Source organism: Canis lupus, chromosome 9 (assembly GCF_011100685.1).
Source record: "Canis lupus familiaris isolate Mischka breed German Shepherd chromosome 9, alternate assembly UU_Cfam_GSD_1.0, whole genome shotgun sequence".
Taxonomy (NCBI): Eukaryota; Metazoa; Chordata; class Mammalia; order Carnivora; family Canidae; genus Canis; species Canis lupus.
The window spans coordinates 11,351,474-11,378,800 of NC_049230.1; the positions used below are offsets into that span (position 1 = coordinate 11,351,474).

The following is a 27,327-nucleotide window of genomic DNA, read 5'->3' on the forward strand; positions in this document are numbered from 1 at the left end:
CCTGGAACAGATGGACAGACTGCGAGCGGAAAGACAGCAGGCCCTCTTTTGCTTTTCTTCATCAGCCACGAATTACACGGGAATTGCCTGGCCTTAACTGAAATGCTCAAAGAAGGTGGGATGGCAATTCCTACCTGTTAGAAACGTTTCTTGAAAAATAGGGAAGACAGGACCTACTCCAACCAGCAGTTGGTTCCAGAGGAAGTGGTTTGTTTGCTGGGACTTGTGGCAGAAGGAACAAGCCGGTAGATTTGGGGGGATGCAGGTGCTTTGGCATGACCTGGCTCCCCGCATCCTCCTACTTGGCACTCCAGGAGAGATGCCCCACTTAGCTGGCATGCAATTGCAGCTGAAATGCAGCTGAAAATCCAGACCTCGTTCTTTTACCCTGAAGCATGACACTGCTTCATGGGCATATTTCTGCACCCAGGTTTTAAGAACTAAATTTTCAGTGGAGGATTTTGTGTGACTTTCTGACCCGATGGTATATATTTATAGCTATCATTAAAAAAAATATATCTTTTCTTTTTCAACCTCTCTCTGCTCTGCTTTTCTCTGACCCATCTCTTCACTTATGTTTCTTTTTTTTTTTTAAAAAAAGGCTGTGCTGGGGGTCAACTCTGCCATTAGGGCATTGTATGAAAAAGCTAATTGGGAAAGACTAGATTCTCTTTGGTTTGATAGCTGCTGATGTTTTGATATGTCCAGCGAGCCATCTGCAACTACGAACTCCCTGCTGAGTGGCTGGCTGGGAGACAAAGAAAAGGAAAACAGCAAAGAAGTCACCATGTGATGTGAGCGGAGAGTTTTTGGCAGCCTGGCCGAACTCAGACCATAATCCTTTTCGGAAATCATTCTAAACCGGAATTCTTCACAATAAACATGAAATTAAAAGCATGATGTAGTAGTGACCCAAAAGGAATGTGAAATCTCCTCCAGGACATGCAGAGACCTGTGGATGCATTGTTTCTAGACTCTTGCTCCAGCTTTCCTGAGAGTAAGTTAATCTCTAAAATTGTGGTTGTTTTGCATATACAACTATAACTTATGACTTCAAACAGGGAATGTCAAACATTTAGATGGAAACTATTAAAATGCAGTAAATTATTAGTTGTTCTGATTTTCCAAGTCATCTGAGTATTTAATGTTGTATGGCTTAAAAAACCAGTTGGAGAACTAAGTGGGGCTTGCTTTTTTTTTTTTTTTTTTTCTTTTTTATCCCATGACTATAAAGTATGTTTGGACAAATAGCATATATTATCTTAAAAGGGTATTGGCTGAATTGAAAGGAATGTGACTTTACGTTGTTGCCTCTTTGCAAGCATGGGCTGTTTCCCAAGTGATTAGAATTACTTATTGTTTTTTGTTTGTTTTCAGTTTTACTGCCAGAGGATCCATAAGCATGAGTGCGTAGGGGGGTGGGTGAGTGGGGAGGGGGCACACGATTTTCTGAGTCTTGAATTGTTTTAATTGGCTTGAGAATATTTTCATCAAGAAAACTCAGGGCAATATTTTTATTGACCTTCTTTATCATACTCCATCTATTGGAATCTTGATCTGATCTGTTGTGCAATGTGTTTATTTTCTGACTACGAGGAATTCTATCTGGTGGGGAGTGGCTGGTTTTTTATAGCCACATTATTATTTCTAGATCACACTTCCTATCTAGAGCAATTTAAATTAGTAAGATATTTTATGTTCCTCTGGTGAACAGTAATTTTTTTTCCTTTCCCTTGATCTATACATTAGGATGTGTATATATCCTGATGGGAAATACCCTGTATGGGGGGCGGGGGGGGCGGGGAATGGGACTCAGTCCTTAGTCAGGAATAAATAACCACCATCGTGACAGTTCATTCTTCTGTAGTCATCAAGACTTTCTAGCACATGCATCCCTCCACAGAAAGAAAGGAGAGTATGCACGTAGGCAACATATTTAACTGTCTCTGATACCATGGTTCACCAGGGCACTGACTGCTCAATTGGCAATGTCGTGGTCTCTTTCAGTTGGGGTCTCCAGGCCATCACAGCCTGCTCCGGTGGCACCATCGTCAGGAGCTCATCCAAACATGATCCCTTTGTTCATTTTTGGACAATTTTTGTTCCACAAGGGGGCACCTCATAAAGGCAACTCTTTATGTCCTAGAGCCCTTGTCCTTGTCTTACTCTCAGGCTTCATGCTCTCAGCCTCCTTTTGTGCTCCTTGTATTAATTTTCTGTGGCTGCTGCCACAGATGACCGTGAACTTCATGGCTGAGGACAAAACAGATTTATCATCTTACAGTGTGGGAGGTGAGAAGTGTGATGTGAGTCTCACTGGACGAAAATCAAGGTGCTGGCAAGGGCTGCATTCGTTTCTGGAGGATGCGAGGGAGAACTCTGCTTTCTTGCCTTCTTGAGCTTCCAGAGGCTGCTGGCATGCCTCAGCTCGTGCCCGCCTTCCTCCATCTTCAAGGCCAGCAATGGGTTCAGTCCTTTTAACAGCACCTCACTCTGCCCTTTTCACTTCTTTTTTCTACTTTTTGGGACCCTTGCGATTACCTTGGATCCATCTAGATGACTCAGGATTATCTCCCTGATTTAGAGTCACTTGATTAGCAACCTGACTCCCATCTGTTATTAATTCTCCTTTGTCATGTAATGTAAAATATTCACAAGTTCCAGGATTAGAACAGGACCATTATCCTGCCTGCCTTGTTTCTCTTCAGTTTATTCCTCGCCTTTCAGATTGAAATGGCAGATGCCCCAAATTCCCTGGAACACACAATGATTAGGTTTTATTTGTGCCTTGAGTAGGTGATCTTCGCATTCGCTCTGCCTCCTGAATACCAGTAGAGACCAGCATATTCATGGCTGTGCTCTCGTCCCATGGATAAGATCGATATTAGGCCATGACTCCAGTAGCCAGAAACAACCTCATTAGTAATTTGATGGAAAAGACAATAAATAGCAATTCTGTGGTTTCCATCCTTCTTCAATATGGCACCAAAGGAGGACACAACAACCCCTCAAACCCAGGTCTTATTGGCCAATTGACCTTGTGCTCTAAGCCTTGTGCCAAAGCTCAAGCCACTATCCTTGGAACAGGTAGTGGCTGTTTCTGGCTACTAGATTCATGGCCTAATACTGACCTTATCCATGGGGCGAGAGCACAGCCATGAATATGCTCATCCCTACTGGTATTCAGGAGGCAGATCAAATGCGAAGATCACCTACTTAAGGCAGAGAGAAATTCCTCTCCTAATGTTGGGTTCTATTAACTAAGACTACGTTTCATGTTTTCTTTACCAACTAAGATAATTCATGGGCATTCATGCTTTCTAAGTCTCAGTAATTTTGTTATTCTTCCTGACAAGAAAATAATGAAATAGACTTCTTGAGATTCAATTACGTAGCTCATTCTGGGAGATAGGCTAGTAACTCTTGGACTTCACTAAGATGACCATATAAATAATTACATCATGCTACCATTACCAGACTGGGTGTTATATCTGGAATCTGCTGCCTTCACTGGGTTTGAAAGAGATTATTTAATCACTGTTAGGTATATCCTGAATTGTTGTTATATAGGTTCTCTCTATATAATGTCTTATGTAAACAATTTTTTTCCTAGAGATTTTATTCATTTACTCATGAGAGACACATACACAGAGAGAGAGAGGCAGAGACACAGGCAAAGAGAGAAGCAGGCCCCATGCAGGGATCCTGACATGGGACTCAATTCCAGGTCTCCAGGATCAGGCCCTGGGCTGAAGGTGGCACTAAACCTTTGAGCCACCCGGGCTGCCCTCTGCAAACAATTCTATGGAGTTGCTGATGACTTGACCCACATACTGGAAACTGACAGTCTGGCTGACTGGTAGACCTGTGTGTAAGCCTAAAGGCTAGTGCTCTCTCCCTGTGAGCCTAGGTCCTTACCTGACTTACTTCCAAGGCCAAGGTTGAGCCCATAAATAGGAGGCAATGAATGACTGGTCTGCTGAGCAACATGGGTGCCTGTAAATCATCAGGCCTAAATTGCCTCCAATAATATACAATTAAAATGAGTTTCCAGTTCAAGGAACTCCCAACTACAAACTTATCTGATTCATGTGTTTGCTGTCTGCCCACCCCCTATCCCTATTTCTACCTCCCTCCTATCCACTCATATGCATGCTGGAGTAACAGGCATCATGAATCTGAAAATTATTTTAGGTGCTCTTTTCTCCTGGCAATAAAATGGGGCCCGCAACTTTGCAAGAACCAGATTTTCTGTAATGACCCCACACATACCTCTTTACCCAACAGGCCTTACCACAATAACTCTATTTTTCTGCCCTTAGTTTTCCAACAAAGAACACTTTCACACCACTGGGTGCAACTCTGGCAAGGTCTCAGAAGCTAGACAGCACAAGAAGTCACAGAGCTTCAGGGGTTCTATTTTTCAGGAACATTTTTTTACCCTTTTATCCTTTTCGAAAATCCAACATGGTTGTAGGGTGAAGAAAAACTTGTTTAGGCTGTTTTAATTCTTTGCATTTACACTCTATTAGATTCTACTTCTTGTATCCCATCAATACATTATCTAAGCTTTGACCTTTCCCTCCTTGTCTTTGCAAATACCCTTTCCGGTGGACACACCTTGTCTCTCCACCCACACCCAGATGAGGTGCTTCCCCCAGATATGGAAGCTGCAAGATTGGCTCTCTTTGTACCCATCATGGGCTTGTCTTTCTTGAGGATTCAGTTCATCAAGGTCTCTCCACATTTCTTGTTTTTTGTTCATGCCACGGGAAATGTGGTTTTAATTTCGTTTGGGCTATTGTTGTTTCTTACCACTGGTGTAAAGATGTTCCGTATTCTTTTCCTATATCTCGGCTGTGGACTTGAACAAAGCAACGATGTTGTATTCATGCAGAATTGCATCATCTTCCTGACATTCCATGAGGTGGAATCAGATGCCATGCATCTGCCATGGCCTTTTACCCTACAGGTTATTTCAAGTGAGAGAATGTTGTCTGGTTCTCAGGGTTTCTTAATAATTTTAGATTCAATTAATTTTCTCATTCTTTGATTAATATGCACATTTCAATCAGGGAGTCAAAAAACTTTTTTGACATTTGGGGAATATAAATAATAGTGAAAGGGAATATAAGGGAAGGAAGAAGAAATGTGTGGGAAGTATCAGAAAGGGAGACAGAACATGAAGGCTCCTAACTCTGGGAAACGAACTAGGGGTGGTGGAAGGGGAGGAGGGCGGGGGTTGGGGGTGAATGGGTGATGGGCACTGAGGGGGACACTTGACGGGATGAGCACTGGGTGTTATTCTGTATGTTGGTAAATTGAACACCAATAAAAAAAGTAAATTTATTATAAAAAAAAAGTTTGTTGAGTGTATTCCTTAATTTGAGGCAGAATTTAATAGTTTGGTTGACATTTCTTGGGGGAATGTCTGTGGTTTGGGGTTAAACCATGTTCTAATTTTATTGCAAATAAATAATTCAATGTTTTTGGATTTATCCCATTGGTAGATTTTTCAAAGGAAAATAGGCGAATCCACTTTGAAGATATCAGGTTGATTTTCATTCCATTGCAAACTGTTTACTCATTCCTTACTGAACTACCCCCTCGACCCTGTCAACTTGATTCCAACTTTTTCCTTTATCCTTTAGTTTTAAAAAAATTGTTATTTTTTTGTCATTGTATTTGGTACTTGGAGAGCCTTTTTGGGAAATATACATGTCTTTCCACTACATTGAAAAGTTAATTTCCACTAGTATGTTTTTTTTTTTACCTCAATATCTTTTTCTCCAGACTGTTTTCTCTTCTTTTTGAGTATCTCTTTACCAAAAACTTTACTTCTGATCCTATTTTTTTCTTTCCACTTATGTGTTTTTGATCTCTCTCATGGTTTTTAAATGAGTTTTAATTTTCATTGAAAATTTGGTAAGATTACAAAATTTTTCTCTGTATCAGATTTTGTGTTCTTTACTGACTTCAGTGGGATTTTTAAGCATGTACGTTGCTTTTCATTTCTTCTTACCTTTCCTCTTGAATTTTATTATAGTTGTTAAGCGGAAGACTTAAAAACTTTTCTTTTGTTTCTTGCAATAAGGTTTTCTTTTTAAAAGATCATATATTTACTCTGCCTCTTGAGAGAGTAATCAATCTTTCCTTATGTTCCAGCATCTAGGGGCTTCTGATGACGATGTCACAGACAAAAACCTGTGGATAAGTAGTCTGCGTGCATCCCTCCTAGAGCTCCTCACCACCTGTCTGGATGCTGATAGAATCTCTGATCCTGCAGGAAAGAATTGATCCACACAATCCCTAGACCAACTTCCACAGGACTGGCACAGTGGTTAAGAGCGAGGTCTCCAGAACTTGGTCATCCAAGTTAAAGCCCTGGTTCTGCCACCCAGCTGTGTTTGGCAAGTCACTTAGCCTCTGTGTGCTTCATTTCCCTCCTCTTTTAAATGGACAAAATAATGGGATCTATCCCAAGGGCTTCTCATGAAGATTAAACTAATTGATTTGGTCATTAATTTGAATTTCCCTTTGTATGTTTTTAGCCTTCTGGCTCCCTTTCCTAGACATGCAATTGGAAACAGCTGTTATGGTACTTCTTTTTGGTTTGATTGCATAATGTTTCCTATTTCAGACATTCACATTTGCTTCTTTCATTTCTTTATTTTAAAATAAACAGGTCAGAATGAGCAAGAGGCACATAAGTGTCGGTCAGCAAACATGGGCTCTCCTCTGTAAGAACTTTCTGAAAAAGTGGAGGATGAAAAGAGAGACTTTGTTGGTATGGTTCAGAGTCCACGTCTTCTCATATTTAGAAGAGGAGAATTTTGGGGGGGGGGAGGGGGGCAGTGCAGTTTATCTTCATTATTTAATGTTTCATGTACGTATTATATTTTTAACCAACAGGCTGGACTTTTATTGTTTCAAATTCTGGACTCTGTGATCACTTCAAATGAGAGTCCTTTAAATATATTACTATTATTATAGGTCTTACTAAAGGCATTCTTTAACTAATTGATATTCAGAAGCTCCCTGAAAAATAAAGCCATGTCTTTATATTGCAGAGATAATAATTCTAAACATCTGAACTTGTTTGAAATTCATGAAGAAAAAGGTAAATAAAAGTTCAGGGTCATAGTCAAAAAAAGAAGTAAATTTAGAATTAGAAAATCTAGAATTGGGCATCCCTGGGGGTGCAGCAGTTTAGAGCCTGCCTTTGGCCCAGGGCACAATCCTAGAGACCCGGGATCGAGTCCCACATCGGGCTCCCTGCATGGAGCCTGCTTCTCTCTCTGCCCATGACTCTGCCTCTCTCTCTCTCTCTCTCTAATATGAATAAATAAATAAATAAATAAATAAATAAATAAATAAAATAATAAAATAATCTAGAATTAATCCAGCAAGTAATCCAAAATTAAGGAAAAAACTCAAAAGATAAATTGTAGCACTTCTACTCAATTGTACTGTGGATACAGGCAATGTCAATGGGAAAAAAATAATAGGTATACAAACAAACAGGAAAAGAAAATGGCATTTTCAACTTTTGCTTCTATTGAGAGAGTACTTATTTTCTACTGATAAGAATGATCAATATAGAAAATTGTGTAAAAAACTAAGGAAACTGATAAAAGTGTATTTAAAGAGTTAAAAATGGTTTATAAAATACCCAAAGTGCAAGGGTTAGCATATTAAAATTTGGTCTTATGAACATTATGTACGTGTGTGTTCTTTCAACAAAGCTATATTGAATGCTTGGATTGGCAGTAAATGAAGCATACAAAAATCCCAACATGGAGTAAAGATTAAATAAATATAAATATAAAAGTTGGATTCTACTCTAAAGAGATGTGTTACTTCCAACATTTTCCCCTTTTTTAATATACACATTATATCTGTCAATTTATCCATCTAAGTAGATAGATTTGGTATAGAGCAATACACGTACTAAACTAAGATCAGGTGGTAAATAAGATATATACCACTTTTAAAGCCCCTGTGTTTAGAGCTGAAAGTAATAAAATGTGCTCTTCGGGGCATCTGGGTGCCTCGATGGTTGAGCATATATGCCTTTAGCTCATGTCATGATTCTGGGGTCCCGGGATCGAGTTCCGCATCAGGCTCCCCACAGGGAGACTGCTTCTCCCTCTACCTGTGTCTCTGCCTCTCTCTCTGGGTCTCTCATGAATTTTTTTTAAAATATGTTCTTCATACCAGACTTCAAATGCATTCTGTTGCATTTCCAATATCAGAATGTTGTCACAATGACAAAGATTTTTTAAAAATTCTTTTTATGAGCAGTATTTTGACACTCTCCCACTTGCAGGGCCAAAGCAGGTAAAAATTGGCACTTGCTCCTGTGGATGAGAGCTGGAAACCAATTTCATGATAGCTAGCATTTCTTTATCATTGACACTCAGGTCAGCATGACTGTAAACCACTGGGCATGAATAAACCACTTCATGAATGCATGAAGCAATTTAGCTTCTAACAGTCATGTTAAAGGATGATAGACTTAGACTCTCAGTTATAATTGGAATAAATGCCACAACTCTCTCTTGGTAGATGATGCACATATTTCAAAATGTCTAATCAAAGGATAAAAGAAAATGGAAACACTTGGGAACCATGAGAGAGGAAAAAATGGCCCAAATTGCATAACAATACTAAGTGTTTTAAGTTGCTCGTGGATGATTTATCTGTGGATGAACAGCTACTGATTTGCTTCATTTTTCTCTCATTGCTGTGTAGGAATGGTTTTTCTCATTTCTTCTAGTGCTGTTTACATATCAACTTTCCTCCAATTTACATCAAGTTAATGACTTTACTCAATTGCCTGCAATGGATCTGGGACGTGTAGATAATTTTAATGATTCTAATTATGTAATTGCATTTGCACCTGAATCCAAAACAACCCAGGAGATAATGAACAAGGTGGCTTCAGCCCCATTCATGAAAGGTATGTTCCCTGGCAGATCTTGGTGTTTTCCTTATTTGCAAAGCACACAAATTTAATTTGGGATTTCCTGTTATCCTCATTATAGTCTATATCAAAATGAGACAGTCTGGTGTTACTCGAATATATGTTAGTGAGAAGATTCTGGAGATGTTGGACAGTGCTGACAGCAGGGTTTTTAAATCTCTTCAAATCCATAAAAAATTGAGAGAGAAATTAGACAGCAAAACCAAGAAATCACAGGCAGTAGTCATAAACAAAACCAGGTGGCAAGGTTATTTCTCCCCCCATGTTCTCTCTCTCTTTCTTAATAAATAAATAAATAAATAAATAAATAAATAAATAAATAAATATATTTTTAAAATTTTTGTCATTCCAGATAGATAGGAAGCCAGTGATAACAGATTTTATCAAAGGGGCTCAGCAACCAACTTGAGGATATTCCCACTGGTCTAAGTTGGTGTACTTTGAGCTTCAAAAAGAATAACACGTGCGATGATTTGAAACTCATCCCATGTATATGTAAAATCCAGGCTTTCCAAATGTATAAAGAGAAAAGAATCTCTTTTGGAGGATGGTACAGAACCAGTCCTTCTTATGAAAATTTGTACATAATGGGAAGATACCAGGATTTATCCTATATGAACTGTACTATTGGATAATCAAACAGACGATGGGAAGTGCCATTTTTATAATTTTTTCTACCAATAAATAAAAAACAAATGATGGAAATATATTATCACCATTTTGATAGTCCCATTGAATTAATGGACCTAGGCACTGAGCATCTATGGCTACTAACATCTTCAAAAAACCAGATTATCAGAAATCATGACACTCTGATGAAAGAACACACCACCACCTATAGTCTTGCCAAAGGGATTTGACCAGAGTCTGATTAAGCCTCTGGATGCAGCTGCCAGATTGCAGGAAATGCAGACGATTAGGAGCATGTCGAATTGCACTAGAGCCGCGGGCATCCAATTGAAACTAGACTCCAGAGAATTACATGGTTTAAGTGACCCAGGTTTGGTCAGTAACAGTCATTAATTCACATTATATCTTTTGGAATAAACAACGTACCTTGAGAAAACATTCTCTAAATTTAACAACTTTCTACTGTCTTTGGAAGTTTGGCCACGTTGACACCATCACCATATGAAAATACATACTATAATCATAGCATCTACTTCATCTTTGGATAGATCTGTGTGTACATGAGTGATATTGCTGCTATTTCAAATTCATTGTGCTTTAAATCCTGGGTTTAAAAGTGTATTTGGAAAGGTATGATCTATTTGTGATAAAAGTGATCTCCACATAACCGTGATTTTATCTAGAATTTTAGACACTTCCCCAAGGTGTGAGTCTGTTTTTAGGACCAGCCCTGCCTTTAGTGAATAAAGGATTTTAATATAAAACAACTTTAGCATAACTGGATATGGCATGGCATGGCATGCTGTTGTTGGACCACATGGAAATCTTCTAACTTACCAGCTACTTCTTTCTTTCATGCCAGGAAGAACAGTCCTAGGGTGGCCAGATGAGAAAAGCATGGAAGACTTGGATTTAAACTACTCTGTAGATGCAGTGAAAGTCCTCTTTAATGATACCTTCTCTTATCATTTGAAATTTTTCTGGGGAGGTAGGATCCCCAAGGTGAAGGAACACAGAGACCATTCAGGTAACTTTCCTACAAGAAGTTTGGGGTGTGTGTGTGTGTGTGTGTGTGTGTGGTTACGCATCATCAGCCACCAGTGGGCACATGTGGTCACTGAGGGCTGCACAAACCTACACACGTGCACTCTTAATTGCTAAACTTACATGAGATTCATTCTTATTTTAAACAAGCTTGTCTCCTTCAGTAAATTGTTTAATTAAGAAATTGTATTTGCTATTATTCCTGCATTGCTCCTAAATACACCCTGATGGAAAGATTCTTGCTCAGTGATTCCCCAACGTTTAAAAAAGTGTAGCACTTTCTTGGCATAAGCAACAGAAGAGTAGAGCTCAACAAAACATTCTTGCTAACTGAGAGCATGACAAGAACGAATGAAAAATTGTTGGTAACTGGTCTTTACTACATTAACCAAGCAATTCTGGTGTGCTCTTCAAACCTCACCCGAGAAGTCCTACCATACGCTTTATTATGGTGGACTTGGAGGGCATTTTGAAACATTTGAGGTTTTGCTTTTTCCCCTAACCAAGAATGTCCCATCCCACCGTAAACGGTTGTGTTCTTTTATTAAAGCTCATTGTCAAGTAATGGATGAAAAAGTCACATGCGAAGCTTCAATGTTCTGGGAGAAAGGCTTTGTAGCTTTTCAAGCTGCCATTAACGCTGCTATCATAGAAGTGAGTATGAAGCTAAAGGAAACCAACTGCATTGCAAATTACATTTCCATGATGGTGCTGTAACAGATTGTCCCATCTTGGCATTTAATTAATTGATTCACTTATTTGGCACAATACACTGAACAACTGTTGTATTTAAGCCATTACACTAAGCAATGAGGATCAGGAGATAAGTAGAACACGGTTACTTTTCTCCAGAGATACTGGGCAGTGAGGAGATAGAGATATGGATATGAAATCACTAAGAATTTAGGTTCTATTGTGGAATTGAAGGCAAATAATGGAGCAGGAGATACTCGATGAGAAATATCAGGGAAGATGGCTAACTGAAGCAGCATTTCAGTTGTGCCTTCAAGCCTGAGTAAAATTTTGTTCAGTGAAGATGGTAAATAGGAAAGATCTGAGGATGCAGGACAGAACTTAGGAGCGTTTGAGGAACTACACGGGGCCAAATCATGATAAGCCTATTTATTTACATGTGGAATGCACATAATTTCTTATAACTGAGGGGAAAATGCATGAAATTATAAATTGCTTGATGATAACAATTTGTTCATTGATACCTTCCCTTAGATTACAACAAATCATTCAGTGATGGAAGAGCTGATGTCCATTACTGGTATAAATATGAAGATATTACCTTTTGTTGCCCAAGCAGGAGTCGTGACTGATCTTTTCATATTCTTCTGCATTATTTCTTTTTCTGCGTTCATTTACTATGTATCAGTCAATGTTACACAGGAAAGACAATACATTAAGTCACTGATGATGATGATGGGCCTTCGAGAGTCAGCATTCTGGTAAGTTATGTTGCCACAATCTATCAGGCAACATCGATAAGTACAGCAAGCTGGTTAGACTCCCTAAGCCTATAAAGTGTCATATTTAAACTTGATTCTTTCCTAAGTAGGGCATTATAAATGATTGTAATAGACTCAAGTAAGCTTGGTAAATAAAAGTTGTCACACTTCTTTGAATTAAAGGAAGCCTGGTCCCATAGATGTCTGCTGATACTCCGGTCACTAAGCAATAGAAAGAATGATTCTGGGGCACCTGGGTGGCTCAGTAGTTGAGTGTCTGCCTTGGGCTCAGGTTGTGATTCCCAGGGTCCTGGGATCGAGTCCCACATTGGGTTCCCTGCAAGGAGCCTACTTCTCCCTCTGCCTGCCTCTCTATCTTTCTCTCTCTCTCTCACTCTCTCTCTCTGTCTCTCATGAATAAATAAAATCTTAAAAAAGAAAGAAGGGAATGTATTTAAAGCGCTTCGTGTTGAGTTTAACAAGAATTAAGCACTCAATATTAGATGACAGTTAATAAAAATTTGGGAAGGGTCACAGTTTGAGAGATCAGTAGATGTAAGTTAAGAAACTGAGGAGTGAATCCCCAACCGGAAACAAAAAAAGAATTTAATGGGTTTAGCCAAGGGATGTATTTGAGATATAGAATAGTAAAATCATGAGTTCTGGACTGGAAAAGTCATGGGTTGAACTGGATTTTTTTACACACTGATGTTATTGTCAATGGTGAACAAGATTTGTGGAACATACAGAATAGTTCTGGACGGATGCCATGTAGTCGCTAAAAGGAGGTTAGGCACTGTTCAGTTGAGTCAGAAGACCCCACATTTTACACCAAATTTATTTATTTTATTTTCTCCAGAGATGTTCAATTAACTGAGTGCAGAAGTGGAGAAAAAGGATGGCTAGTTTGATCTAGAATGGGAGTTTTTTCTGGTGTCTCTTTTGTATTAAAATTCTGTAGCTCAACACTGAAGAAAATCTTGCTATGTTTTTTAAAAAATAGAAATCTACAGAGTCAGAGAAAAGTAAATAATATGATAAAAAAAAAAGAAGAGAGAAACCAAATCCATTCAATGAAGAAAGGTTAAAAAAAATCAGGCTTTTTCTCCCCTAAGAAAAGGCTATGACATTCTATTGATACCGCATGTGAATGAAATTAAGAAGTTCATGGAGAGATGAACAATTTCAGATGAACAGACGTGACTGAGCAAAAGGCATCATTACAATTAGGCAAGACTTCCCAAAACAGGATGGCCTTAATATTTTGAAGAAAAAAAAGCTAAGTGTTCATGATAACCAGTTGCCACATCACACACATAACATGCGTTTTGTTTAATTCTCTTATTATTTTTTCAGTAGACAACAAGGAAATTTAAAGAGATTGAGTTAACTGCCTCTCAGGACCATACAGTTACAGTGTAGCAGAGAAAACCTGAACCTACATCAGTATGGTTAGAAAGCGTGTTCTCTTTCCCCTATCAAGAACTTTCTTCCTGTTTCTTTGGCATTGAGAGCAAGAGAAACATATCTTCCGTATCCATCTATCTTTCTGTATCTCTGCATCCCTATGCCTAAGTGTATACCTGATCCATACCTAATATAAATTTAATCGTATACATCAGGGGTTGGCAAACTATGGTTCTTCTTTGAACAATCTGCAAGCTAGGAATGGCTTTTATGAAAATGCCTTAAAAAATCAAAAGAACATGTATGGCACACCAAAGTTTATATGAAATTCAAACATCAGTGTCTTGTTATTGGAACACAGCCTGGTCATTGCAGATTGTCCACGACTGCTTCCGTGCAAAGGCAGACTTCAGTAGTTGCAAGAGACCGTATGGTCCAAAAAGCCTAAAAGATTTACTGATTTGCTGATCCCTGCTCCGTCATCTGTTTTTTATCCATGGTCTTTCTACTTTACTGAAAGAAGCATCCCAGAATGGATGTGTAGGTCAGAGATGTCTTCCCAGAAAACTGCTCCCAATTACCCTCATTACATTACTCAGGCTATTTCTTTCTTATTTTGCAATCAGCTACGTATTTTACCTGTTTGCTTGTTTATTGTCTACCTTCCCTGGTAGTATATGAACTTCGGGGACAGAGAAGTTTTCTAATGTCTTCGCTGTTATATTCCCCTTTACTCTCAATGTATGGTAAGCTTCCCAAATCATTAGCAAAGTAAATGAATAAAGTGATAAAGCACCAGCCCTCTGAACTGATGCTTAGTTTCTGTGCTAGGCTCTCCTGGGGTTTGATGTATGCTGGCTTCATCTTTATCGTGGCTACTTTGATGGCTCTTATTGTAAAATCTGCCCAAATTGTCGTCCTAACTGGCTTCGTGGTGGTCTTCACCCTCTTTCTCCTTTATGGCCTGTCTCTGGTGAGTTGGTGAATTTATTATCTCTCCCTCTCTCTCTCTCTTTTTTTTCTCTCTCTCTCAGAGAAATCTACCAGTCATTTCTCACTGATTCTGATCACACCTTTTCTGTTTCTCTTTGCAGCATATGAATATTTGCATGAGACAGTATCTGGGGGTGGGATGGGGAGGAACAGATGTTATATATTTTTGTATTATGAAATTCTTTTTGTTATGCTACTGATGATTCTCAGAGAATGATATGCTACCTGAAGTTTTTCTCTCCTCTCAGATAACCTTAGCTTTCCTGATGAGCGTGTTGATAAAGAAACCTTTCCTTACTGGGTTGGTTGTCTTTCTCCTTACTGTCTTCTGGGGGAGTCTGGGATTCACTGCATTGTACAGACATCTTCCTGCATTTTTGGAGTGGACTTTATGTTTTCTGAGCCCTTTTGCTTTCACTGTGGGCATGGCCCAGGTAAGAGTTAATATTTAACTATTTGATTTTTTTTTTACAAAACAGTCAAAGAATTCTCTCTGAGAAAATCATGCTATATGTTCTAAGCCCCAGAATTCCCATCCACTTTTGTGAAGATACACATTAAGTTATTGGAGAGGTTTTTTTATTTTTCTCTCTAAGTGTAACTGGCTTTAAGTCACTAAATATAGGCTGATACTCCATTATCGATGTGGTTCAGCTTTGGCTTTTCGTGGGTTGTCCCCGTGAACATTTAACTAATTCAGTGCTCAGGTAACAGGACCCTTAATTTTATCGCAAGTATTTGAAGACCAGGAATTCAATAGAAATAAATTTTTATTTTTTATTGCCCAGTTGTATATGGAACTGAACCTCTTCTCAGAAAATTTAATTCCAGGTATGACATCATAACCATAAAACGCTACATGAACGGTTATGTTACATGTAAACTCATTGTGTATCTCACTATATAATAAATTATTCTTGTGTCTTCTGTCCAAATACTGAAGTATTTCACTCCACCCACCCACCCACCCCTTTCAACTGGTGCCCCCTGTCTAGAATGTTCCCTTTGCCCCTATCCTACACCTGATTAAATCCTGTAGACAGCCTCTCCTTTGAGATTTTACTTCCCAGAGGACTTGCCTACTTCTCTGCCCGTGGGACTCTAAGCCCTTAGTACCTACCCCCACTAACTTCTCAAATTGCTCTGTAGCTAGATGAATTCAGTGCTATGTCTTCCAACAGATTAGAGCTCTGTAAAGACAGGACCTGTGTTTTATTTATCTTTTCAATCCCAGTGTTCAGCGGAAATAAGACATTAATAATTTTTCATACTTTATTTATCCTTTTAAAATTCAGTGTATGTATCTCTTTTTTTTTTCCAGCTTATACATTTGGACTATGATGTGAACTCTAACATCCATTTGGATTCTTCAGACAACCCCTACCTAATAATAGCTACTCTTTTCATGTTGGTTTTTGATGCTCTTTTGTATTTGGCTTTGACATTATATTTTGACAAAATTTTGCCCAGTAAGTAGTAACCTAATTGTGATTCAATGCAATTTCATTCAGTGCTTTTCTTTAAAATAAGTGTCTACAGGGGCGCCTGGGTGGCTCAGTTAGTTAGGCGTCTGCCTTCAGCTCAGCTCATGATCCCAGCGTCTTGGGATCAAGCCCGGCCTTGGGATCCCTGCTCAGTAGGGAGTCTCCTCCCTCTCCCTCTGCCCCTCCCCCTGCTCATTCTCTCTCTCCTTCTCTCTCTCAAATAAAAAAAATCTTTAAAAATTAAAATAAGTAAAATAACTACAATATATTGAATATAAATTATCAAGCTTTTTTTTTCATAATTTCTAAGATAAGCCCATTGTGTATATGATGGGCTGCACTTTGTTTATAGAACTTTCTAAGATCTTGTTCTACCACAATACTTTAAATGGTTTCTTTTTCAAAAGAGATACTTGCAAGAGATTAAGGATGATTATACTATGAGTCCTTGCATTAGAGCTAGGTGAGGAAAGCTAGTGCTTGGTTCTGGATCTTAAGGGTGTCTAAATGCTTCCCAAAGCAGTTACCTTGACAAGATGTCCTATGGTCACCAACCCTTAAAGTGGTGACTGATGCAATGTTCTGTTGCCTTCTGTCCGTGTAGCTGAATATGGACATCGACGTTCTCCTTGGTTTTTCCTGAAATCTTCTTTCTGGTTTCAACACCCAAGGGCTGATCATGTGGCCCTTGAGAATGAAATAGATTCAGATTCTTCACCTAATGACTCTTTTGAACCAGTGTCTCCAGAATTCCACGGAAAAGAAGCCATAAGGTAATAAAAGAATTACATGAAGGTGTAAATGGAGGAAAAGGTCAGGGACCAGAGGTCTATCAGGCAAAACACAGATGTGACAAAGATTTCCTGGGTGCCTCTCTGTACCCACCTACATCCAGCCTATTCCACTCGTGAAAGGCCACAATCATTGTTAAAAGCACCTTGTTTTCTGACATTGTCAGCATTTCTATTTACAAATATCTTATGGCAGAACAACAAACATCAATGAATAAATAATCGTCATATTTCCATTTCTCTCATTTTCTTTTTTTTCTCTTCTTTGTGCTGTTCTTTCTCTCTCCCTTCTCTCTCTGTCTGCTCTCTTTATGACAGACACTGTCATCATGTCCCTTGTTATTCTTCTCCTTTTCTTTGTGATTTATCCTCTCTCCTCTCTGCCTCCTGATGAGTAAGAGGAGAAAGAAGAGACAGGTGATGCAGAAAAGGGAAGATAGGCATCCAAGAAGACGGGAAGAAAAACCTAAGTTAGGGTACTCATGTCATGCATATCTCCCCTCTGAGGTGATGGATGTGTCTTAATGCTGATTGTTTTGTTTCCAGACAACTAGAAATCCCAAACTTCCCTGAGCCTTTGCTCAATATTTGTTCATCATTCGATTTGCCATTGTCTCCTCAAGAAAGTGTTTCCCATCACCTGGGCTTGAATGAGGGAAAGACCTCCTGGATTTTCTCACCACCTCAAAGACTTGATTTCTCAATCCTCTGTTTCCACAAGGTCCTTAAAACATTTTCCTCTTTTTTTTTCAGAATAAGAAATCTTAAGAAAGAATATGGAAAAGGAAATAATGAAAAAGTAGAAGCCTTGAAAGGTAATAAAGTAACATCACATTTAACAAGGCTGTTGGATTTGGTGACTATGCCTCACTGCTGTACTGTCTTCACGGGGATAAAGAACAGATATTCCAGACACCACAACTCTCCTTCATTTGAACACATAATGTTTCCTTCTGACTAAATGTAAAACCATATAACAATTTTAGAAGGTCAGGGTATGCCTTTAATATCTGATAGATTTGAAAGATGTGTGACTGCATCATGATATTCTTATTTTCAACTCATCACACTCTAATCCTAATAAACGATCTTTATTATAGTTGACTTTCTTCTAATGACAGAACTGCCCTTATCAAAAAAAAATGGTTAATTATATAATAAGATGTCATGACAATGCTACAGCTATAAAATGTGTATCATAGGAGATACAATTTTAAAGGGAAGAAGTTGGAAATGGATTTTATTTTGAATATTGCTAGCCAAATATACACATGCCATAAGAAATTATAAAAATTTTGGAGAATGTGGGGCACCTGGTTGGCTCAGTCAGTTAAACATCCAGCTGTTGGTTTTGGCTCAGGTCATGACCTCATGGTTGTGAGATAGAGTCCCATGTGCTCTGCACCGAGTCTGCTTGAGATTCTCCTGTCTCCCTCTGCCCCTCCCCCTGCTTGTGCTCTCACTCTCAAAAAAAAAAAAAAAATCTTAATTTTTTAAAGAGAATGTATAAAGTTAATACGTAGGCTCTGAGTGGGGTATTTTTTTATAATAATTCCAGGTCTAGTATTTGACATATATGAAGGCCAAATCACTGCCCTCCTTGGTCACAGTGGAGCTGGGAAAACAACTCTGTTGAACATGCTCAGTGGACTATCCACCCCAACCTCAGGTGAGAAGATAATTATGGGCAAGAACATGGGCAAATTAATTAGCTATGCATTTCATTAGTTAATTTGTTTTGTTAGTTATTTCCATAATTAGTAGTTTCACGAACTACTAGTCTCATTCAGGTGCGTTAGAGAAAAGTTTTACAAGTGTCTTCAAGTTATTCTTTTAGCAGATGTATGTTCTATTTACTTAGGAAAATCTTTGTGGTTTAAGTATTTTAAGATAAGTAGCTCTATGAATGAGCACTCCAACTGGTTCAGAGGAATTGGGAACATTACATTTCTAGTCAATAGTGCATTCCTTATAGGTACAGTATGCTTAAAAGATTTGGGTGACTGACACACATTGTTTTTTGCTTTAAAATACCTTAAATGGGGGTGGGGGGATCCCTGGGTGGCTCAGTGGTTTGGTGCCTGCCTTCGGTCCAGGGTGTGATCCTGGAGTCCCAGGATCGAGTCCCGCATTGGGCTCCCTGCATGGAGCCTGTGTCTCTGCCTCTTTCTATCTGTGTTTCTCATGAGTAAATAAATAGAATCTTTAAAAAATAAATAAAATAAAATACCTTAAATGAAGCGTGACTCACTGTCAACCTTTCTACCTCTAGGTTCAGTCACCATCTATAATCACACCCTTTCAGAAATGACGGACTTGGAAACAGTCAGCAAGCTCACTGGAGTCTGCCCACAATCCAATGTGCAATTTGACTTCCTCACTGTGAAAGAAAACCTCAGGCTCTTTGCTAAAATAAAAGGGATTCAGTCGCATGAAGTAGAACAAGAGGTAGAAGAACATGTTAGATGTGTGACATGTAGATGTCTCACAGCCATGAACGTGTAATTGTTTATCTAGAAAATTCTAAATGTATTTGTTACTTCTACATGGTTCATCATCTAAAGGGTAAAAAGACCTTTTGCAAAGCACAGCACAATGATTGTGTTTTTAAAATACAGGTGCTGGGTTGGGGACTTCACCTCCTTTCCTTTTTGTTTTTTGTTTTTTTTTTTCTTTTTTGGTTAGATACAACAAGTTTTAAGGGACTTGGAGATGGAAAATATTCAAGACATCCTTGCTCAAAATTTAAGCGGTGGACAAAAAAGGAAACTAACTTTTGGGATTGCCATTTTAGGAGACCCTCAGGTAAGCCGAGCCAAAATTACTGGTGAATGAGATTGAGGACTATGGATGTATCGTATTCCATCAGACTGAATTTGCAAATGGCAAATGCAAAAGAACTGTTCCAATGAAAAATTAAGTAGTAAGATATTTCTTCCAAAGACTTTTACACATATATTGCTTTAAAAAAAAAAAAGTTTTTTTGTTGTTTTTTGTTTTTGTTTTTTTTTGTTTTTGTTTTTGTTTTTGTTTTTGTTTTACCTCCAAGAGGGGAATGATTTCATGTTTCCTAATGTGCAGGTTTTGCTCTTGGACGAACCAACCGCTGGCTCAGATCCTCTTTCGAGGCACCGTGTATGGAACTTCCTAAAAGAGAGGAAATCTGATAGAGTCATTCTCTTCAGTACCCAGTTCATGGATGAAGCTGACATCCTGGCTGGTGATTTATTTTTTTTAGAGCCTACATATAAGTGAGATCATATGGTATTTGTCTTTCTCTTTCTCAGACTTATTTCACTTAGCATAATCCCTCAAGTTCCATCCATGTTGTTTTTCTCTGATGTATCTTCGTGAGAAATTAGAGACATGTGTGAAATATGTGTAGATAAGTTCCAGCACAGCTGCCGTGTGTGTGACTGTCATGAACCAAGAGACTTGCTGTCACCCATTTGAATGTCCACTTCTCCATGTACATTGTCCCACAGATATATTCTGATCCTATTGCAAAGCAACTGATTGGTTTTAAATATGTAGCATACTCTCAAACACATAGTATGTTTTATTCAGTAGTAATGTCAGTTAACTTGAAACAGATCCTTTCATTGTATGATAATTTTTCTTAATTTACTAGGAATAAACTAGCATATCATTTCAGTTATTGGATGACAAGGAAATTAGCTTACATATGACCAGAATTAGAATGCAAATATTTTAGTGAGTCATCTCCTAAAACACGTTATTTATTAATGGAGATATTCTTTTATAAACAGTGAAAGAATAACCCCTTAATACAATGTGTTGTTTTCCTTTTCTGCTTAGATAGGAAGGTGTTTATATCCAATGGGAGGCTGAAGTGTGCAGGCTCTTCTCTATTCCTGAAGAAGAAATGGGGCATTGGCTATCATTTAAGGTACCACGTGTATTGTTGGAGACTTGTTGGAACATGTTGTGGACAGGAAATTTCAGTAGTAGTATGTTAAAGTAGGCTACAAAATTATTAAGATCATTTCAAGAATGCTGTGTTAGAATGACACCACAAGCTCTCTTTCTTAAACTAGAACAAAGGGCAGGTGGGATTGTAGACTTGGAGAATACAAGAATGATTAAGCTGAGTTTAAACAAAATTTTTGGAAAATATTTTCACAACACATTGTTGCAAAGAGAAATTTAGTGACATTCCAACCCTCTCTCATCATTTTTCCAATACTTCTTTTCGTTCATTGGGACAATTTCAATAGCCTCCTGTCCATTCTCCATGACTTCATCTTCTCTCTCATTCTTTTCTATCTCCTTCTCTTTCTGATAATAATTAACATCATTATTAATCATTATTATGTTACTAAGTAATGTCTATTACTTATTCCATGTTGGCTATGCTCTAAGTTCTTGCTAAGAGATTTACATATGGAAGACTCATGTAATTATAGTTAATCTTTCAGATAACTGTAAGAAGATGGTATTATTACCCTCTGGCATGTCAGGGAGTTTTAATAATATGCCCAATCTCACATCATTTAAAGTGGTAGATCTTTAGGCCAAGCTTACAGGTGTGATATGAATCTTTCCCTATACTTCCTGCTAAAATATTATTATTTCTTAAAAAAGAATTTAAGTCACTTTATCCTCAGAGGTTAAATGTATTCCCTTCATTATTTACTGAGGGTTTAATCTGATCAAATCTACCATTCCATCATAATTGCTTGGTACAATCCAATTGAATCAATACTTTCCAACTAAAATAAACCACTCATTGTTTTCTAAGTATGTTCTGTGATTTAGCTGTCTTCTTTCTGCTCAGGGTAGGACATCTGTTTGACATTGCTCCTCCATCCCATTTTAACCAAGTTCAAATCTTATCTACCCTTGAAAGTCTTTTCCGAACATTTTCTCCTTAATAAGCATCCTCTTTTCTGGAATCTGAAAAGCACTATTTTGAATTGTTACCTTAGGTAACTCAATTAAGTCTCTGGTCCTCAGTAATTTCATGTATGTAACAGCAGTAATAATACCTACACTGCAGTCAAGGCTAAAAATATTGAATGAATGAATATTTGACAAGGTACTAAGTGCTTAACTGACTTAACTTCCTTCTCCCCCACTTCTTTTATATATGCAGCTTTATATGACTGCTATGTTCCAAGCTCCTGTAGGGAAGGTTCTATATTCTTTCTCTTTGGGATCCTGGATAGTGTATTGCATAGGGCCTTGTAAACACAGAATAGTTTTTATCTAAATTGATTTTTTAGGTTCGTGTCATCAAAGTGATGTCCTCATCATTTTATTGCATCAGTAAATTTCAATGGATGTGACTAAAATGGTGCTTCTAAAAATCTAACGATTTCATGAAGAACTTTATATGTTCTTACCAAGACAGATCAGCTTTGATTTGAATAAATTTTGGACAAAAAAGTGATAAAATTAGCTAACACATACTGAAGTTTTACTTGGTGTAAGGCTCAGTGTGATCACAAACATATTTTATTTTATTCTTTCAAAATTCTTTGAGAGATGAGTATTGGGACATTGATTGGAACTTTGATGGAAAATTGATGCTGGAAGAGGTTAAACCCAAGTTCTGGAATGTGGATCAGTAGGACATTAGGACCATGTTCTTAATGACTGTATCAAGCTAACGTCTATGTCTGTTTTCACTGTGTTCAAATCTTAGTTTTTGCAAAATCCATACTTTACTACAAAGGGAAAATTCAAAGCTGAGCTTTTGGATAGATGGAGACAAAATTAGGCGTTTCCTTCACCTCACTCTGGCCACCATCTCGCTGAATATCTTTCCTCCAAATAATAATCCTTGAGTTATTATCCCTTACACTAGAGCCTCCAGATTATACAGTTTGGACTGTATTAATTTGGACTATTTATTTTTAAGTCTTGTTTCTTCCATTTTATGTATGTATATGTGTGTGTGTGTGTGTGTGTGTGTATATATATATATATAATGTATAGAGATGATGTTGGGTAAAAATGGCTTTAACACGTTCTTTTTAAATGTCAGTTTGCATCTGAATGAAATGTGCGATCCAGACAGTATAACATCACTTGTAAAACAACACATCCCTGATGCCAAATTAACAGCACAAAGTGAAGAAAAACTTGTATATATTTTGCCTTTGGAAAGGACAAACAAATTTCCAGGTAAGAGAACATGGAGACCACAGAATGGTTTATAACGATGTTACTAACTGTAACAGTAGCCTTAAGAATGATGGCTGACACCTTTATACTTGCTAAGTGCATGGCACTTTGCATTAATTCTCCAATATTCCCCAGGGTTACTGCTAATATTAGCTCCTGATATTACCCCCAGATCATTTATGAATAAACTGGGGCAAAAGATGCTAAATATGCTTCATGTGGTGACATATGCAATTAAGAGGTTCAGGACCACATCAGGCTAAAATTAGAAATATTTGGGACATTTGTTTCAGGAATGAATCAGGGAGAGTGGTCCAGGCAAGGAGAGGTCTGTGAAAACAGCATAGAGTGTTAAATGGGAGCTAAGGGAATGGTACGACTCCACAGTACATGGTTTTGTTAAAACACCGTGACATAATGTTATAACCTAAGTAATATGATCAACCTATATGTTTCCAAACATTCTAAATCCATAACCTTGCCACAAATACAGAAGCCTGGAGGCTCATTGCCATTCCCACTTTTCTATGTGGTCTCCCAACATGCTTTCATTTGCCAAGAGTTTTGAGGTAGGTTGCATTCAAGGGGGAAAAAAAAAAGTGTAACCATAAAATGTGTTTACTTTGAGTTAAAGAAATTTGACAGCTTTTAATGGAAAATAATGGCTTCCATAGCTGCCTACATGAATCAATAAACCTGCCATGATCATGGTTCATAAGAAACATAGCACCAGACGATAGGGTGTGGTGGTCAAAACCTGGGATACTGGAGCCAGACTGGGTGGGTTCAGATCCCAGCAAGGCTGTTAATAGCTCTGTTATCCTGGACAGGTTGTATTACTTTTCTGTACCTCAGTTTCCCTGTTTGTAACAAGGGGATAATGACAGTACTAACTATATAGAATTTTCATGAGGATTAAATGATTTAATTTATTTAAATATATTATTAAAATATTAAAAATAGGGGCCCCTGGGTGGCTCAATGGTTGAGCATCTGCCTTTGGCTTGGGTCATGATTCTGGGGTCCTGGAATCGAGTCCCACATCGGGCTCCCCACTGGGAGCCTGCTTCTCCCTCTGCCTATGTCTCCCTCTCCCTCTGTGTCTCTCATGAATAAATAAATAAATATTTTTAAAATTAAAAATAATAAAATATTAAAAATAAATACAGCACCTGGAATCAGACCTGACCTAGAAGCTATGGTATTTCTCCAAGTCTAAAATAGCCTCAGCTATATAGGATGTGCTACCAAGAAAAAAGAAAGAACAATGCCACCATTTAAAATGACATACCAGCATTTGTGATACATGCACATTTCAGATATGGTAAAAGATGATGAAATGTATTTATCTTAGAATCAGTGAGATAACTGCAGTCTTAGATGCATACACCATGTCTTTGACATACATATTCGTGTGGAAACAGAATTTTTTTTTTCATACACAGGCTGGTGATACTTTATTATACAGAGAAGTTGGCAAAGGACAGCTTTATTTTTGTCAAAGAATCTCCACCAAAAATTTCTAGTGATTCATCTGGTGGTGCAGTTAACATAATAAAACAATAGCTGATATTTACTGAGTCCTTGCAATATTCCAGAGCTATTAAATGGGATGAAAATCCCAGCATAAAACTGAAATTTTCATTAGAACCCAGACTTAGAAAAGGCCCAGCTTCAAAGATTCTGATTTGCACAGACTTGAGGACTCCCATTTCCAGAAGTTCAAAAACCTCCTTTCTAATCTCAGGAATGTCCATCATCCTCCTCAACTTCTGATCTCTCCAGTTCCAGTCAAAAACCAGGAACTTTAAGGGGTTCAAATTAAGGCCACCTTGTTTAATGAGTTCTTTAATCCTCCCTGGTGTTCCTACACCCAGGTGTACAACACGCTTCCCCAGCAGCTTTACCTGCTCCTGGACCTTTATGTGTTTTGCAAATAATTTCATAACTTTGCTGTCTCCTCTGAATGCTGTCATCGACCTAATGAGCTCCAAGGCCCGGACAGCAGAGCTGCAGATGATCAGCATCAGAACCGATTTCTTCTCATTATGGTTTTTCCGAAGTTTTACCCACTTAGGGCAGATTTCTCTTAGGTATGATGAAAGACTATGAGTCAAATCATTGGCCTTGAGGAAACAGGAGTCTGGTAGGTTTAGTTCTTCTAATTCAATCACTGAGCGGCTGCTGCTGAAATAGTCCTTCATCAAGTTCTGCAGGTCTTCAGGGGTCCCCGGTTTTGGCTCTGATTTTGCAAGAACATCAGTAATTTTCTTCTTTCTTCTCCTCCTTGTCTTGGTGACATCTTCTTTTGTGGAAACAGAAATCTTGATGAGGCCACAAAGCAAACTGTTACCTGATTATTTGTTAAATGCATTTCAAAGGAGAATGCACAATTTAAAGAAAGACTGAAAAAGAACCAACACTTAGAACTCATTAAAAATCATGACTACATCTGTATTTTTATTTACCTAACACACTGGTAAGATAGAAACTTTTAATTTCTACCAATATTTGAATTGGTTTATCCTTTATTCTACTTCCAATTTTCCTGAAATGCCCCCAAATTATTGCCAGTATCTTTAAAATCAACAATAACAACCTTCAAAATGGCCTACTCATTCCTATAAAGACCAACCTTTTGAAAAAAATTTTTAATTTATTTATTCATGAGAGACACAGAGAGGCAGAGATATAGGCAGAGGGAGAAGCAGGCTCCCTGCTTGGAGCCTGATGCAGGACTTGATTCAGGACCCAGGAATTATGACCTGAGCCAAAGGCAGATGCTCAACCACTAAGCCACCCAGGGGCCCTAAGACCTACCTTCTTTGAAGGCTTTTGTGTAATCTCCATACCATGGTCAGAAGCGGGAGAAGAGAGTAAATACAAAATTGCATACATACTTTGTCCTTTCCTTTAATTTATATACTTCTCTAAACTAGGGAAGCCTGTACAGCACCAAATTACTTCTATAAATATTTGTGCTTTTGCTTTTGTTACTCTGCTGCCTACTAGTTATTCTTGAGAGTATTCTTCTCTCAGTTTTTGGAATAATATTTCTGAATTAATGAGGCTTTAGAATTTAACATTTCCTATCTTAGTCAGTTGGGGCTACTAACACCTACTATAGACTGGGTGGGTTTACAAACAGCAGACATTTATCTTTGATGGTCCTGTAGGCTGGGAAGTCCAAGATCTGGGCTCCAGCACAGTTAGGTTCTAGTGAGATACCTCTTTGGGGTTGCAGAGTGCAGACTTCTTGTTTCCCATATGGCAGGGAGAGGAAGCCAGCTTTGTTGTGACTCTTTCAAAGGCGTTAATCCCATTTATGAAAGTTCCAGGCTCAGGACATCATCTAATCCTAACCACCTCCCACAGCCCCCCTTTCTAATACCATCACACTGTAGGGTAGGGTTTCAACATATGGATTTGTGGGAGGCCACAAGTATTCAGTTCATTTATCACTCTCCCCATAATCAAATGCAATTAGTTTTTTAAAAACAGAATAAATAAAACATCATATGTCTCAAAGAACCCTGCATAATCATTCTAAGAACCAAATGTAGATGATTACAATTTTATACTCAAGACATGGAAACACACCGTATAGGTTATTTTAGAAATGAGGGAATGTCTTTATCATACCTTTGTCTCTTATAAATAGCTCATCACACATGTTCTCTATTGTTCAAAAATACAGTTACTATCAATATCATTACAAATTATATTCTTCTCATGCATTTCTGTGACTACTTTTAGATCTTTACAGGGATCTTGATAGATGTTCTAACCAGGGCATTGAAAATTATGGTGTGTCCATGACAACCTTGAATGAAGTGTTCTTGAAATTAGAAGGAAAATCAGCTATTGATGAATCAGGTAAGAAAAAAAAAAAGGAAGAAGAAACTTCCATTTTGTCTGTCTGTGGAATAGTCTATCTTGAAAATATATTTTGAATGATGAGGTTCTATGCTTTTGGAGGTGCTCTGATTCAGTCTGGTCTTGGGAAAACTTAGAGCAGAGAAGAGATGTATTTCTGTCTCTTTCTTCCCTTTTTGTACAATGCTGGCACCCTCTCTTAAATTCCTTATTTTCTACTATGCATTTTACTAAGAGTGTGGAATATAGCAGTGTATAAGACTAGGTCCTCATGGAGTAGACAATAAATATGTGATACAAGTGCTACAGAGAGAAGAAAATTAGAGTTGTATGTTGACAGTTAACTCTTGTTGTAACATTTTGAGGATATTGTTCCAATGTCTTCAGGGTTCCATCATTACTGGAAGATTTGTTGTCAGCGCAAGTATCAGTCCTTAGAAAGTCCTCTCTCCTTGATCTAAGTTAATTCCTTGCTTCTGGTTTACTATCATTCTACTTAGTTAACTCTTTAC

The 27,327-nt window shown here is 38.0% G+C and overlaps 1 protein-coding gene and 1 pseudogene across 2 annotated transcripts in view; one reads left to right on the forward strand and one right to left on the reverse strand.

Moving 5' to 3' along the window:
* The first annotated feature begins 718 nt into the window (after window positions 1–718).
* Window positions 719–27,327, forward strand: part of ABCA9 (ATP binding cassette subfamily A member 9) — a 59,043-nt gene continuing 32,434 nt past the window's right edge. Inside the window, exons 1-19 of one of the 2 annotated variants that reach the window (XM_038546751.1) lie at window positions 719–997; window positions 6,166–6,410; window positions 6,686–6,787; window positions 8,755–8,962; window positions 10,479–10,643; window positions 11,211–11,314; window positions 11,888–12,114; window positions 14,353–14,494; window positions 14,763–14,948; window positions 15,836–15,983; window positions 16,603–16,771; window positions 17,543–17,604; window positions 18,348–18,458; window positions 19,062–19,237; window positions 19,475–19,594; window positions 19,871–20,040; window positions 20,613–20,699; window positions 22,800–22,939; window positions 26,696–26,815. In XM_038546751.1, coding sequence (XP_038402679.1) covers window positions 6,692–6,787; window positions 8,755–8,962; window positions 10,479–10,643; window positions 11,211–11,314; window positions 11,888–12,114; window positions 14,353–14,494; window positions 14,763–14,948; window positions 15,836–15,983; window positions 16,603–16,771; window positions 17,543–17,604; window positions 18,348–18,458; window positions 19,062–19,237; window positions 19,475–19,594; window positions 19,871–20,040; window positions 20,613–20,699; window positions 22,800–22,939; window positions 26,696–26,815 — 2,431 coding nt within the window. In that variant the 5' untranslated portion in view covers window positions 719–997; window positions 6,166–6,410; window positions 6,686–6,691. Of the gene's footprint in view, window positions 998–6,165; window positions 6,411–6,685; window positions 6,788–8,754; window positions 8,963–10,478; window positions 10,644–11,210; window positions 11,315–11,887; window positions 12,115–14,352; window positions 14,495–14,762; window positions 14,949–15,835; window positions 15,984–16,602; window positions 16,772–17,542; window positions 17,605–18,347; window positions 18,459–19,061; window positions 19,238–19,474; window positions 19,595–19,870; window positions 20,041–20,608; window positions 20,700–22,799; window positions 22,940–26,695; window positions 26,816–27,327 lie in introns of both variants that reach the window. The other variant, XM_038546752.1, reaches the window with a different exon arrangement.
* LOC119876675 lies at window positions 24,582–26,612 on the reverse strand (annotated as a pseudogene).